The sequence below is a fragment of the Mustela nivalis genome (assembly GCF_964662115.1).
Source record: "Mustela nivalis genome assembly, chromosome: 20".
Lineage (NCBI taxonomy): Eukaryota > Metazoa > Chordata > Mammalia > Carnivora > Mustelidae > Mustela > Mustela nivalis.
Window position 1 is genome coordinate 5,067,410 of NC_139039.1, and position 13,378 is coordinate 5,080,787.

Here is a 13,378-nt window from a genome sequence, read left to right on the forward strand (position 1 = left end):
TTGTGAGGACCAAATGGGATCCTTGCTAACAAAGCCCTATGTGATCTGGGTCCAGACTGCCTCTCAGGCCTTACTGGGGACCACTTTCCATTTCGCCCACTGTGTTTAATGACTTGCAGACAGAGCTCGTTTCTGCTTCAGGGACTTTGTATAAGCCATCTTCTCTGTCTGAAATGATCTTCCTTTTGATCTGTGTGTCTGGCTCCCTGGTATTCAGATCTTGGCACAATTTAGTAAGATTCACTCTTAGGTAAGAACCTGTCAACCCCCCAACTCTACTCTGTAGTGAGTTGTCCTGTTTCAATTCTCTGTCTTATTCTGGGTTGGAGCTTCAGTGCCTTGAACTGTGCCTGACACCCTACATGCTCATTTGTTTTATAAAAAGCTGAAGAAGGTAAAAACACCATGGAAAAGATAAAGCACTGCCTGAAATATAAAATGCTTTTATTAACAAATAAACCCTCCTTGCTTTTTCTTAGTGATTTTTCTTGGAAATGATAGCCATATTACATTGATTTCTCTAACAGCCAATATTATATAAATGAAAATCTGCTGCCTTCTCATCAGCAAAAGACTGGAATGCAGGTTCCTTTTTATCATGTTTCAGGGAAAGACGATTCATTCACGGTCTCTACATCCTTCCTTCAGATATCACCATGATGCTCTCTGCTCATGTTAATTTCATCCACTTCCCTTCAGAAAGTAGAGCTAAAAACAGAAACGCTGTTACTGAGGTCACAAGATAGGACAGTTAATGTTGCTGTTAGCAGATCCCCGGCCAAGAGTGGCCAGATGGCCTGGAGGTTGGCTTGGCAAAGCTGCCCGAGATTCAGGAAGGCTGCAGGTTAGCAGTGGGGAGCACATACTTCATTGGGCTGCCAACCGAGAACTGGCCAGAGGGCCCTTCTGGCACAAAACTGAAACTCAGAAATGGTTTCTTGGTTTAGTTATGATTCTCCAGGGCAGACATCGGTCTTAAGTCTGATATTAGAGGTTCCAGAAGGTTAGTTCACACAATCCAGTGAGATAATCCAGAAGATACTTCATCTTCGGTTTTTCTGTGGCATTTATCTTCTTCTTATCGGGGATGTGAAAGAACTATCCGGTCTCTCTCAGATCAGGGCTAACTACTGTCTCCTAATCATAGGCAGCGATGCTTTTTTAAACTGCGGTTGTCTCACTTTCTTTAGCTCAACAAATACCACAAAAGAAAAAGGCCCACAAAGTGAGCATCTCGGAGGACTCGGCCAGCACGCGGAACCAACAGAGCGGTGGCTCCATCTGCTGACTGTGGCTGGGATGGCAGGCAGTGAGGACGTGTGGCAAGTTAGGAATCCTGCCTGAGAGCCTTCTCAGTGCCCAAAGACCTGCAGTACTGCCAGGAAAGTCTGCAGTCCTTAGGCACAAAGCAGTGAAGAGATCTTACACATTTCCTTTAGGGTTCCATGCTGTCATTATTCTGTGTTTGCTTTCGATTTTATATCAGCTGAACTGCTCCAGAAGCAACCAGGGGCGCAATGGTTTTATAGCGGATCAAGTGCTGGGAGCCTTCCTCCAAGTCAATCACGTAGTCCCTGAAAAAGGAGGAAACAACGCATGCAGAGCCGAGCTGGTGCGCCCAGGGGAGGCAGATTTCCTACCTTCAAGGTCACATGCTGCTCACCTTTGCTCATCGGTTTCTGGTTCTACCAGGATGTTTTCCTGCCGTTCTTTCACTCTCAGAAACACGTATGAATCTAGATCTGGTTTGGGAACTGTCAGAGAAATGATAATGCAGTCAGAAAACACTCTGCCAGCAAGACCAATCTGGGAAAGTGGCTAGGATTCACTGTACCAAGCCCTAAGGGACCCCTGATGTGATAGCATTTTGGGGGGAGGGTGGCTTGAGGGCAGCTCTGGTTCCTTACAGAAAAGTACACTTCCCATCCAGGGTCTCGCATAGCAATGACTCATTCAACAGATGCCGAGTATGTGAAATGTGCACATTGCGGAAGATACAAGCAGGCGTGACATGTGGTCACTCTGAAGAGGGCTACTGGCAGCTTCTCATCACGCCTCACACCGGTGGCTCAGTCGCTCAGGGACGTGGGGAGGAAGACGTCACCGCAGACTCAGTGAGGGAGAGTGAACCTGGGCGCTAACGGCAAGGGCCAAGGCAGAGATATGCACACGTGTTGGGAGGACAAAGGTGTACAAATCTAGTCAGGAAATAGCTTTCATATATAGCAGCAGTAGGAGAGCATTAGAAAGATAGGGTCACATGGGGATAGTCCTGAGTGTCAGATGACAGAACACAGGTTTCCACCATGAGCCGTCCTTCACTTGTTGACTTCAGGGTGAGAGGCTGCTGCCTCTTCTACCACCAGCCAATACTGCGTGGAAGGAGGGGCCCTTGGCCGGGCTGCTCGAGAGTTCTTCATTTCTTAGAGCTCCCTGCGTACCCAGAGGACTCCCATCAACTGCAGGTTCTGAGAATTTACTGGAAAACTCTGTTCTAAGATCCTAGCTCAGCACAAAAATTCACGTTGGATTTCCTCATCCACAGGTGGGGGTTCCACATAACTGGCTCCAAAGGTCTAAGGGGGTCCCTTGGGCTGCTTCAGGGTTTGGGGCCTGCCATAGAGCACCTAGTTGACCCGGCTGGGCAGCTACTGATTCCAGGAAACCCAGCTTAGATTTCAACATGCCTTTCCCCACTCTGCCCACAGGGACCTACGATGCTCCAGAGGCCTGACGGGGACTCAGGGCACCTGGGTTAACTAAGCAAGGCTGATTTCACTGGGACAGGATGATCCCTTCCACAAGCTTCCAATTCCAGGAGCCTGGCTCTAGTCCTTGGAGAGGATCTGGGACAAGTGACATGTTTTTTAGGAGGTGTCGGCCAGCATCAGGTAGAATTCAGTTAGACTCAGTTTCAGGAATTCAGATGCACGCTTGTGGCTGCTTTAGTCAAGCAGGTATGACAGCACTGGGCAATGCTTAGGGATGTGGTTCTGCTTCCTTCCTCTTCTTCCAAGAGGCAGACAAAAAGTGGTGGAACTGGTCATGGACTGGCCCTTTTGTTTCCCTCAGGCAGATTCACCACAATGACCAGTTCCGAGTTCCACAGATTTGCGATGGGTTTGCTCCCAGTGCTGTAGGCTGCACTTGTCCCCCTTGCCCACAAATGCTTATGTTGATGCCTTGACCCCAGTACTTCAGGATGGAAATGTATTTGGAGACATTTCCTTGAACTGGATTTGGATTCCTTGAATCAAGGCAGCATCTGACCAAGCATGGGCAGGAACCTGTGAAGAAAAGTGTGCTAGCCCCTCGAGAACAAAGACTTTCGCCTCCTTAGTGCTCAAGGCCTAGCCCAGTGTGGATGCCCAGTAGATACCCAGCTGAAATAAAGAAGGGCTGCACATGTGAATGAGTCTGCATTTTTAATGGCAGTCGTAACAATTTCAATGTAAGCTAAAGACCACGAAAGTAATGCTGAAAGGCTATTCTTACACCTGCTTTAAATGATTTTTTTAAAAAAAGATTTTACTTATTGGAGAGAGAAAGAGTGTGCATGAGTGTGAGCAGTGGGGGCTGAAGAGGGACAAACAGACTCCCCATTGAGCGCAGAGCCGGACTTGGGGCTTGATCCCAGGACCCTGAGATCATGACCTGAGCTGAAGCCAGACACCCTGATGACTGAACCACCAAGGCACCCTGATGATTTTTTTTTTTAACCAGATATTTTTTAACCAGACGACATCCTCTCTTCTCTTTTCTACTTATCTAAGTATTTATTTTTCCAGGCTTGAGAGTAAAGATGAAGATCTTATTCAAAGGTGCCTGAAAAGAGAGTGTTCTGCTCACCTGACCTCAGGAGGTCCACCGTCTGTAAGTTAGGAGGCATATGCTTTAAGGCAACATTCTTAAGGTAGGTCTCTGTGTTAGCCATGTACCTGAAAAAGAGGAATTCAAACCGCTGTGACCATCCACCTGCCAGGAGCCTCCAGGCTGTCAGACATACAACAGTGGCCCAGCCATCAGCGTCACAGGGGACAACCGTCAAAACTCATGCTCACGAGCCACAGAAAGAAAGCAGTCCCCATGCGTCCTGCTTACTCACTGTTTGGCAAAGACCAGCTCCTCTGGAGAAAGGCTAGACAGCTCCCCCTCGTGGGATGTTTTCTCCTTTTCAAGGATATGAGGGAAAAACTTCTCTATCTGAGGATAAACAAAAAGCACTAAGTAAATGTGTCCAGATTCCAGAGTCAAATATACTCATGTTCTGAAATAGGATGAGGTTAAACTAGAATTGACTTTAAAATGGCAAGTTCTCACAGTCAAGACATTTCTCAACTTCCAAGATTTCAAGGCAGGTTTCAAAGAATTCAGAGCAAAGGTGAGGCCTCTAAAAAGGAAAACCACTTAAAAAGGATGAGAGGCTTTTATAAAAGAAAATAGGAAAGTACAACAGTAAATGATATTAATGAGGGAGAGAAGGGGATATCGTTGGACATTTCTAGGCAGCTGCACAAGTTGTTCTATGAGATAAAGCGTGTACAAAAGCTGGGAAGACACATATAGAACATACAAGCAGAGACAAAGAGGACTTTTAAAAAAAATATATTTATTTATTTATTTGAAAGAGAAAGAGAGCTCTTCCTCCCAGCACAGCAGGGAGCCCGATGTAGGGCTCAATCCCAGGACCCTGGGATCATGACCTGAGTTGAAGGCAGACACTTAACTGCCTGAGCCATCCAGGTGCCTGAGAACAGGGACTCTTAATTATAAGAATATAACCGGCAACGATGAAGTCCACAGCAAGGGAAGGCTAGGACAAAATGGTAAGAACTACCAGGAAAAAACACAAACAAAACAGGGAAAAAAAAAAAAAAAAAGCTAAAAGCTATATAAAGATAAGTGGTCAGGAACTGCATAGGGATTACTCCCCCGCTCAGTGAGTGCTGTGGGTTCTCTGCAGAAAGAAATGCAAGTAGGGAAATGACAAAGGGAAGGAGGACCCACCAAGACAAAGGAGCACTTCTCTGCTTAAAGGAGTTTCTGTCTTTGGGCTTGGCTCAGTTACAATTCCAGGACAAGTGCACACTGGTACGGAGTTCTGGTGCACAAGGTGGCCCGTGCTAGATCAGTGTAAGCTGCCTTCCCTCCATCACTGAGCATGCTACCCACAGGCAGTGTTGCGAGCTCAGAATCAATGAGCTCAGAAGAGTGGAGCAGTGCTGGAGACAGGCCAATGTCCCAATTTTCAAAAATACAAAGATGGTGCGGGAACCTTCAGATATAGGTTAATGCCCTTCCCCGTGGTATGTGGCATTATATGAGAACAGATCATTTAAGAGATGGTTTGCAAAGAAAAGAAAGTGGTTAACACAAAGAGGATTTTTCCAACTTAAGGAGAGAAAGAGAAAAAAAGAGTTTTCTGGTAGTTGAGGGTGGAGTGGAGAGACATATATATATTTTAAATTTTTTATTTTTTATAAACATATATTTTTTCCCCAGGGGTACAGGTCTGTGACTCTCTGGGTTTACACACTTCACAGCACTCACCATAGCACATACCCTCCCCAATGTCCCTAACGCCAACCCCTTCTCCCAACCCCCCTCCCCCCTGCAACCCTCAGTTTGTTTTGTGAAATTAAGAGTCACTTATGGTTTGTCTCCCTCCCAATCCCATCTTGTTTCATTTATTCTTCTCCTACCCCCTTAACTCCCCATGTTGCATTGGAGAGACATATTTTTAAAAAATCTCCATTTTGTCAAAACATAAGACACCACTGTTAGGACATCCTTGGCGGCAAAGTGGAAAGCCAGGGCTGTGACAGTATAGATCAGTACAGACTCAGAAGCAGTTTAACAGACAGATGTTGACTTGCAGGGAAGTCTCTGGTGGAATATTCTGTGGTTGGCCCAGTCCTACTAACGAATCAGATACAGCCTTTGATGACATACTTATCAGACTCGACATAAAGTGAAGATATAAAATGTTATGAGATAGCTAATATATTAAGTGACCAGATCAGGTCCAGAGAACAGGGAAGTGGCCCTATGTAATAAGGCGAAGCCTAAGAGGGGTAAGTATCAAGCCTCACACTTCAGGGTTGAAAAATCAAACCTTTCAATTACAGGATAGTGACAAGCTGGGAAAGTGGTAACTGAGAAACTTCAAAGACGTTAGAGCTCATGGCAAGTGCAGAAAGAACAGTGGGACGTGTCTGTGTAATATGCTAATGTGATGCTAGGTGGCATTATTACCAGTTAAATATCTAGAATAAGGGAAGTGCTTGTCCTGTTCTTCCCCAAAGCGGCCCAACTACAACTGGAATATTGTGCTCTGTTGCAAGTGGTATGATTTAAGGACACCAACAAACTAGAACCTCTGTCCGAACCAGGACAGCAAATGGAAATAAATGGTTGGAGATGGTTTAGCTGAGAGCACTTTCACGAGGAGAGGATGCATTCATTTTGTAATAACTAAGGGAATAAGTGGAACCAAATGAGAAGATACTCATTTAAAATAGACATCATATAAAATAAGAATGTTTTGCAATTTCATTTTCATAAGTTAGATGGCCTCAGAATTATGGCTGAATGTCAAGTTATCATGGTCAGTTCGACATTGTCTATATGGTGGCTGCAAAATAATTTCTGAAACTATTTTCCTCTGGTTAGTATTCCCTAGTCAACCAAGGCAAATGACTCTTCGGCACCACTGTGCCGTAATTCCAGGGGGCTCCTTTCACTCAGCAGACAGACTACAAATGTGTCCCTGGAGATGTACAACACATGTCCTATCTAGGCCTCTTCAGAATAATCTCTTGCCCTCCTTATTCTTTAGCTACCTTAATATTGGGGCTTCGTGGCATCTTCAGGCCCTGGATTCTCCCAGGCCCCAGCCCAACATCTCCCCAAGATACAAACTGCATTGTCTAAATTTAACTACATGTATCTCCACATCAAACCTTCATAAGTCGGCACCGCAAGTAGCTGCTGAGGACATAGCGGATCCTCTCCATCTCCATCCGATGAATGCTGACCTTCAGATCCCCCTTCTTGGCTCTCCTGAGATTTTCTTCCTATTAAAAGAGAAAATGAAGTCTATAAAAAAACATGATATTCAGATGAAAGACCTTTTCATTCAGTCTGTACGATTCCACAGGGACTATCATCACTGGCAATGCTGAGGACTCAAAGCCTACATTGAGGTCAATGGAGAACCAAAAAATTCCTAAGAGTTCTCATTTTCTTACACAAATTATGTATAACTACAGCCTCATTATAGAAAGTTCAAACAATACTCATTTACTTTTAGAAAACTTTTAGATGGTTGATCTGAATAGAATCCGAATATGGTCAGTGGGAAGGGCCCAACTGTAATGGAGATAATACAGCAGACAGAAGACATGTCTAAGGGGAGTATTAAATCTCCAGTTGAGAAACTGCAAAATACCAATGTCGTAAAGCTACTCTAAGGCTAATAATGACTTAGGCTCAGCCCATCTAAGCCAAGGGCCACAAACTCAAGTGTCTATGGGCACCAGGCAGGCAAGCTATCTAAGAAAGGTAGGTAGGTAAGGACTGTGGGGAACAGAGTGGTCCTTACTCCACTCTGGTCAGTCAGCTGTTCTCATATAGAAACATAGACCCAGTATTGATAGGGTTTTAGACTTTTCAGGGGAAGCTGACATGCTCATGGTTTATAAATGCAGGTAGGTAATGAATTCAATATTAAAAAAAACTCACTAGGCTGGGCCAAACAAAACAGATTTGGTATCAGACTTCAATCTCTCACTATGCTGACAAAACACTGTTAAAGTTCTCTTCCTTTGTAATCCCGAGATAAGCAACTCTTACCATGTGATCTAGCTGCTCCATGACACACTCTACAATCTCAGACTTGCTTTCCAGCAGCTCAGGGGCAAACTTTTCATTCATCCAGGCCTAAAAAACAATGCCCCCAACCAAATATGTAGCTATGAGTATCAGTCACAATAGAGCAAATAACCCTATGAGTCCGTACATACCCCGTGAAAATCATAGCTATTTTCGGCAAAGAAAACTATTTGCCTATGAGTTGGAAATACTGGAAATGCGTTGAAAACAAGCTATGTTTATGATGGCTTCTCTATTTCTTTGAGTGGGGAGGCTGTGCTTACAATCTTATATTTAACCAAAATTGTAAAAAAATCACTGTTCATGTAAAAAATGTTGTCGGTTTGCCTCTGCAGTTCCCTAATACCATTTATTTAAAGAAAAAAAAAAAAAAAAGTCAGTATGATGCCTACTAGGGAGAGCAACACCACCTGGTGTTCAGCCTACTAGGGAGAGCAACACCACCTGGTGTTCAAACAGTACCTTTCACCAAATAGCATCCGCACGTTCCTGCGACTTCACCCGCTGTCTCCCACCAGGGGGCGCAAGCACTCTTCTATTTGGGAGATGAAGTGCCCTCAAGTCTACACATCTCATTTGGGAAGCTTAGAGCACTTTACAAAGACTTTTTCATTCATTATTATAATAACCTGAGAGGAATGGATACAGTTATCCTTATCTTACTAATGAGAAAACCCAGATTATTTACTAACTGCCTCAGATAAAAGCACTGTGTATAAAGGATCACAATATAAGAGGATCAACTATTAAATAATTTTGGAACCACAATCCTTAATTTATGACTCAGGCCCAGATATTTGGTACATTTCAGAGATTACCAAGGCTTGGGGAACTGAAATATCCACAGGTGACTGAGGAAAACAATTTTGTCTTTCAATTACAGGAAAGTTAGTTTTTTTTTTTTTTAAAAGATTTTATTTATTTATTTGACAGAGAGAAATCACAAGTAGTCAGAGAGGCAGGCAGAGAGAGAGAGAGGAGGAAGCAGGCTCCCTGCTGAGCAGAGAGCCCGATGCGGGACTCGATCCCAGGACCCTGAGATCATGACCTGAGCCGAAGGCAGCGGCTTAACCCACTGAGCCACCCAGGCGTCCCGGAAAGTTAGTTTTAAGCAAAGCTCAGAATTACATGCCAATTGGGCTCACTTTATTCCTCTCAATGTCCTTGAGTCTCTGAGTCTCCGATTATCACCACGAAGACATATTATTAAATAGCAGGTACTGCTACTATCATAAATTTTTCCCCATAGATTCAAGCTCCTGTAATTGTGCTGTAAAAGTTAACTAGAAAGCAAGTCTGTATTTTCAAGAATTACGAATGAGAAAAGACCAAACTGTCAGCGAGGACTTAGAAAGCAGAGTTTTTCTTTTTAACTGATTTTATTAAATACTGAATAGGTTCAGAAATGTTTATTACATATAACACGAATAGAGATATAAACATCTAGTGTACACATAACTTTATCATTATTTTAAAAGTCCTGGTGTCTTCCTCCCTTTTCAAAGGTAATCATTAGCTTGACCTTAGTATTTAATTTTCTATAGTCTTACTACATTTTTTTGTATCTCCACATAATGATTCTCAGTGATTTCAAAGAAAATGACAGCACTCGTTGGATACACTGGGGCAAAATGGGGTAGATTTGAGGGGGATTTCTTATTGACATTATGAGATTATTTTGGTAAAAATATTTAAAACATTGGGAAAACTTTATACTAGTATAAAACTTTCAAACAAAATGTTTCCAAAATATTTAGTGAGAAACTTGCATTTAAATCCATGGTCTTTTTAAAAATAATCAGGTTCTATTTTGAAATAGCTACGTCTGATTCCTGATCAAAATTTTTAATGACAGTCTGTTCATTGTTATGGGCTAAACGCTTCCTCTCCACTCCCAATTTGTATGTTGAAGTCCTAATTTCTAGCACCTCGGCATGTGCCTGCATTTGGAAACAGGGTCTTTAAAGAGGTACTTAAATTAAAATGAGGTCATTAGGTGGGCTCTAATTCAATGATCGGTTTTCTTCTAAAAGGAAGAAATTTGAATACAGACGCACACGGAAGACCAGGTGAAAATGGCCACCTACAATCCCAGGAGAGAAGCCTCAGAAGAAACCTGTGGTGCCAGCACCTTGATTTCAGGCTTCCAGCCTCCAGGGCTGAGAAAATACATGTCTGTTGTTTAATCTACCCAGTCTGTGATGCTTTGTTATATAGACTTGGCAAATGAGCATAATCATTAAAGTGAGAAACTTTGCACTATAGGTAATAACTTTAAAATAATTTTTTAAAAAGATTTTATTTAATTATTTGACAGAGAGAGAGAGAGTGAAAGAGGAACACAAGCAGGGAAAGTGGGAGAGGGAGAAGCAGACTTCCCATGGAGCAGGGAGCCTGACGTGGGGCTCGATCCCAGGACTCTGGGATCATGACCTGTGCTGAAGTCAGATGCTTAATGACTGAGCCACCAAGGTGCCCCTTAAATCATTTAACAGGCATTAAATCCTCTATCTGCTCCTGGAGCTGTGTTTATTAGTGGCTCTGTCAAGTGGCTCCTTAGGCCATGGTCTGCGGCCTACAAGTGTGTCCGGCCCCAGCAGCCATCTGGGTGGTGGACCAATTCCTTTGCAGCACTCAGGGCATTGCAACAGAGCTGCAGGCCCGAGATGGAACTCCTGCTCACCTGCTGCCAAGCTGAGCCCATGCTGCCTTCCAAGGAGCTCCTCACAGCCACGGGAGGCAACCAGCCTGGGGGAGCTGCCTGTCCCAGGGGGCAAATGGTCAACATTGTGACGCAATGCAGCGTATCAGCGTCTGCCACGAGCTCTGCCTCGAACAATGGTTTTGCCAGTGTTTGAGCTTAGCATAAATGGTTTCTTCAAAAACTTATTTTTTAATGTTTTATATAACGCTTTTGAGAGTCATCCATGTTGCATGAGCTCTCGCTCACTCATTTTATTGCTGCCCCCCCCATTGTGTATATAGATTGTACTTTTTATTCATTTTATTGTTGATGGATATTTGGGTTACTTTCATTTTTTAACCACTGCAAGCAATACTAGGAATGTTTTGCACATGTCTCCTGCAAGTTTCCTCTAGGACCTGTACCTGGGAGTAGGAAGATTGAGACACAAGATACGTGTCTTCAACTTGACAAGTTACTTGGCAAAGTGCACCAATTCACCACTGTAAAAAAGTGTGTAAATGGCTCTACAATCCTGTATATTGCTTTATTAATATGTTGCCTTATATCTCTCATCTTCTTCATTTCTGCCAATTCAATTCAATGAAGTGGTAACTCCTCGGGATTTAAATTTTTATGTTCCTGATTACAAAAAAGATTGAGCATCTTGTCCATGCGATTACTGGCCATCCTGGTTTCCATTTCTGGGAAATGCCTGCTAAGATTTCATTTTTTTCTACCGGGTAGTTTGTTAAGTGTTTATAGTGTGGACTAATATTGCAAATATTTTCTCCCAGTTTTGTAGCATGCATTTTTACTGGCATCAAGCTGTAAAAACATAAGTTCTCAATTTTGATGTAGTTGAATGTATCCATTTTTTTCTTTATGCTTTGCACTTTTGGATTTTTGTTTCATGAATCCTTTCCTAATAAAGCAAGGGCTCTTAAACTAGATGGGCAATTTTTAGGGTGTCTGAATCTCTTGAAATTATATGCAAAATTTCTGGATATGTGTGTATACATATATTATTTTGGGAGAAAGGGCCAGTTTGCACCAGATTTTCAAAAAGGTCTGTGATACAAAAACAAAGGAAGAATTACTCATACAGTAAGAATTATCACATAATATATAATTTTGAAGTCATCTTTCTTTTGTCACTCATGATGACGTGCTTGGTAGGACAGAGTGAAGAATGCTAGAATAACAAACACGAGAGCGTTCCAGAAAGGGGCTGTTCAAGAGAGAATGCAAGAGTAAGGCAGCAGGTGTAGTCCTTTAAGAGCAGATATTGGAGTCAAAGAGACTTGGTTCATTTTGGGCAGTAATACTTAAAGATTATTACTACTCACAGCTAACACGGAGTGCTTATCATGGGTCAAACAGTATGTTAAGCATTCTTTGCATATTATTTCCTTTAATCCTCACAATAACTCTGGGAAATAACCGCTATTACTCATGCTTACCTGCTCCAGCCTTTCAATGAGCTCTGCAGGGGTCAGGACCACCTCTTCACTACCTGCATCAGAGTCCTGTCCTGTGAGGTCCAGTTCCTCCGTCATCTTCTCTGAAACAGGTATCTAAGGAAAAGAAAAGAATCAATACCTTGCAGCGTGGTTTCCATTTATTTGCAAGAATAGGCAACTGCTTATCTACCCCTGGTGTTGTAGAGGCTCACCAGATGGCCAGTCGCCAGGCAAGTGACAGGCTTTGATTCTTTTCAATTCTTTGCCTCTTCCTTCGAACCTTAGGTCAGGTATCAGTTTCTCAAAGGGGCCACCCCTTAAAACTGTTTCCCATACACCTCGGAGTGAGCATCTGTCACGCCACCTAACAACTGTTTGCCTTCCTGGTAGAGCCCTCTTCTTAGGGGCTGTGTTCACGTGGGTTCAAACAGGAATCAGGCATCTGCTGTGTTCCGGGCCCGCGTACCCACTGGGACGTAACTACCTGTGTCTAACTCCCAGCTGGCACTCAAACTTGTCGCAAGAACTAACCAGCCAGAGGGGCGCCTGGGTGGCTCAGTCGTTAAGGGTCTGCCTTTGGCTTAGGTCATGGTCTCAGGGTCATGGGATCAAACCCCACATCGGGCTCCCTGCTCAGTGGGAAGCCTGTCCCCCTCTCCCACTCCTGCTTGTGTTCCGACTCTCGCTGTCTCCTTCTGTCAAATTAAGAAAGAAAAAAAGAAAACAAAAAACAAAAAACCCTAACCAACCGGAGCCACAAGGCCCAGCGCCATCAGACCAGCGACCCCAAATGCTAATGAGGTGGGTGGTGGGGATGAGGATGTCCTCGGAGTGTCGGGGACACTGAGCACACTCCGGCCGCTCCTCTCCGGTCAGGGGGCCACCAGCACAGCAATCCCCTCCCCCGACACACACACACTCCCACAGATCCCACTCGGACGCTCACCTGGGCACCAGGGAGGCAGAGAGGCGCTCCGAGGTAACAGGCGGCTAGGACCGGAAAGTCGTGAGGAAGCAGCCTTGGCTTCCCAAGGAGCACCTGGAAGCGCACAAACTTCTCAAGGCCTTTCCCGGACCGAGCCGACGCCGGACTCCCGCGCTCCGCTTACAAATTTTCCGCCCCGGACTTACGTCACCACGCTCGGGAGGCATTGGCCAATCATGGCTCGGGGGCGGGGACTCGGAGCTCTGCGGCCTGTTCACGCAGCAGCCTCACGGAGGGAGCTTAGCCCCGCCCACTTGGGCCCGCCGCCCGAGTGTGAGTTCCCGGGTGACACTACCCTGGACGATCGGGAGGGGGCGCATCGCCACCGCGGCTGCCGCGGCCGGGCGGAGTCAG

At 44.5% G+C, this 13,378-nt stretch overlaps 1 protein-coding gene across 1 annotated transcript; it reads right to left on the bottom strand.

Moving 5' to 3' along the window:
- Positions 1-427: 427 nt before the first annotated feature.
- GINS4 (GINS complex subunit 4) lies at positions 428-13,178 on the bottom strand. The gene is made up of 8 exons (XM_082715262.1): positions 12,986-13,178; positions 12,040-12,153; positions 7,855-7,941; positions 6,963-7,076; positions 4,106-4,203; positions 3,850-3,938; positions 1,664-1,754; positions 428-1,574 (listed from the first exon to the last, which is right to left on the bottom strand). Exons 2-8 carry the CDS (start codon positions 12,133-12,135, stop codon positions 1,478-1,480), a joined length of 672 nt encoding a protein of 223 aa, XP_082571388.1. The 5' UTR covers positions 12,136-12,153; positions 12,986-13,178; the 3' UTR covers positions 428-1,477.
- Positions 13,179-13,378: the final 200 nt, after the last annotated feature.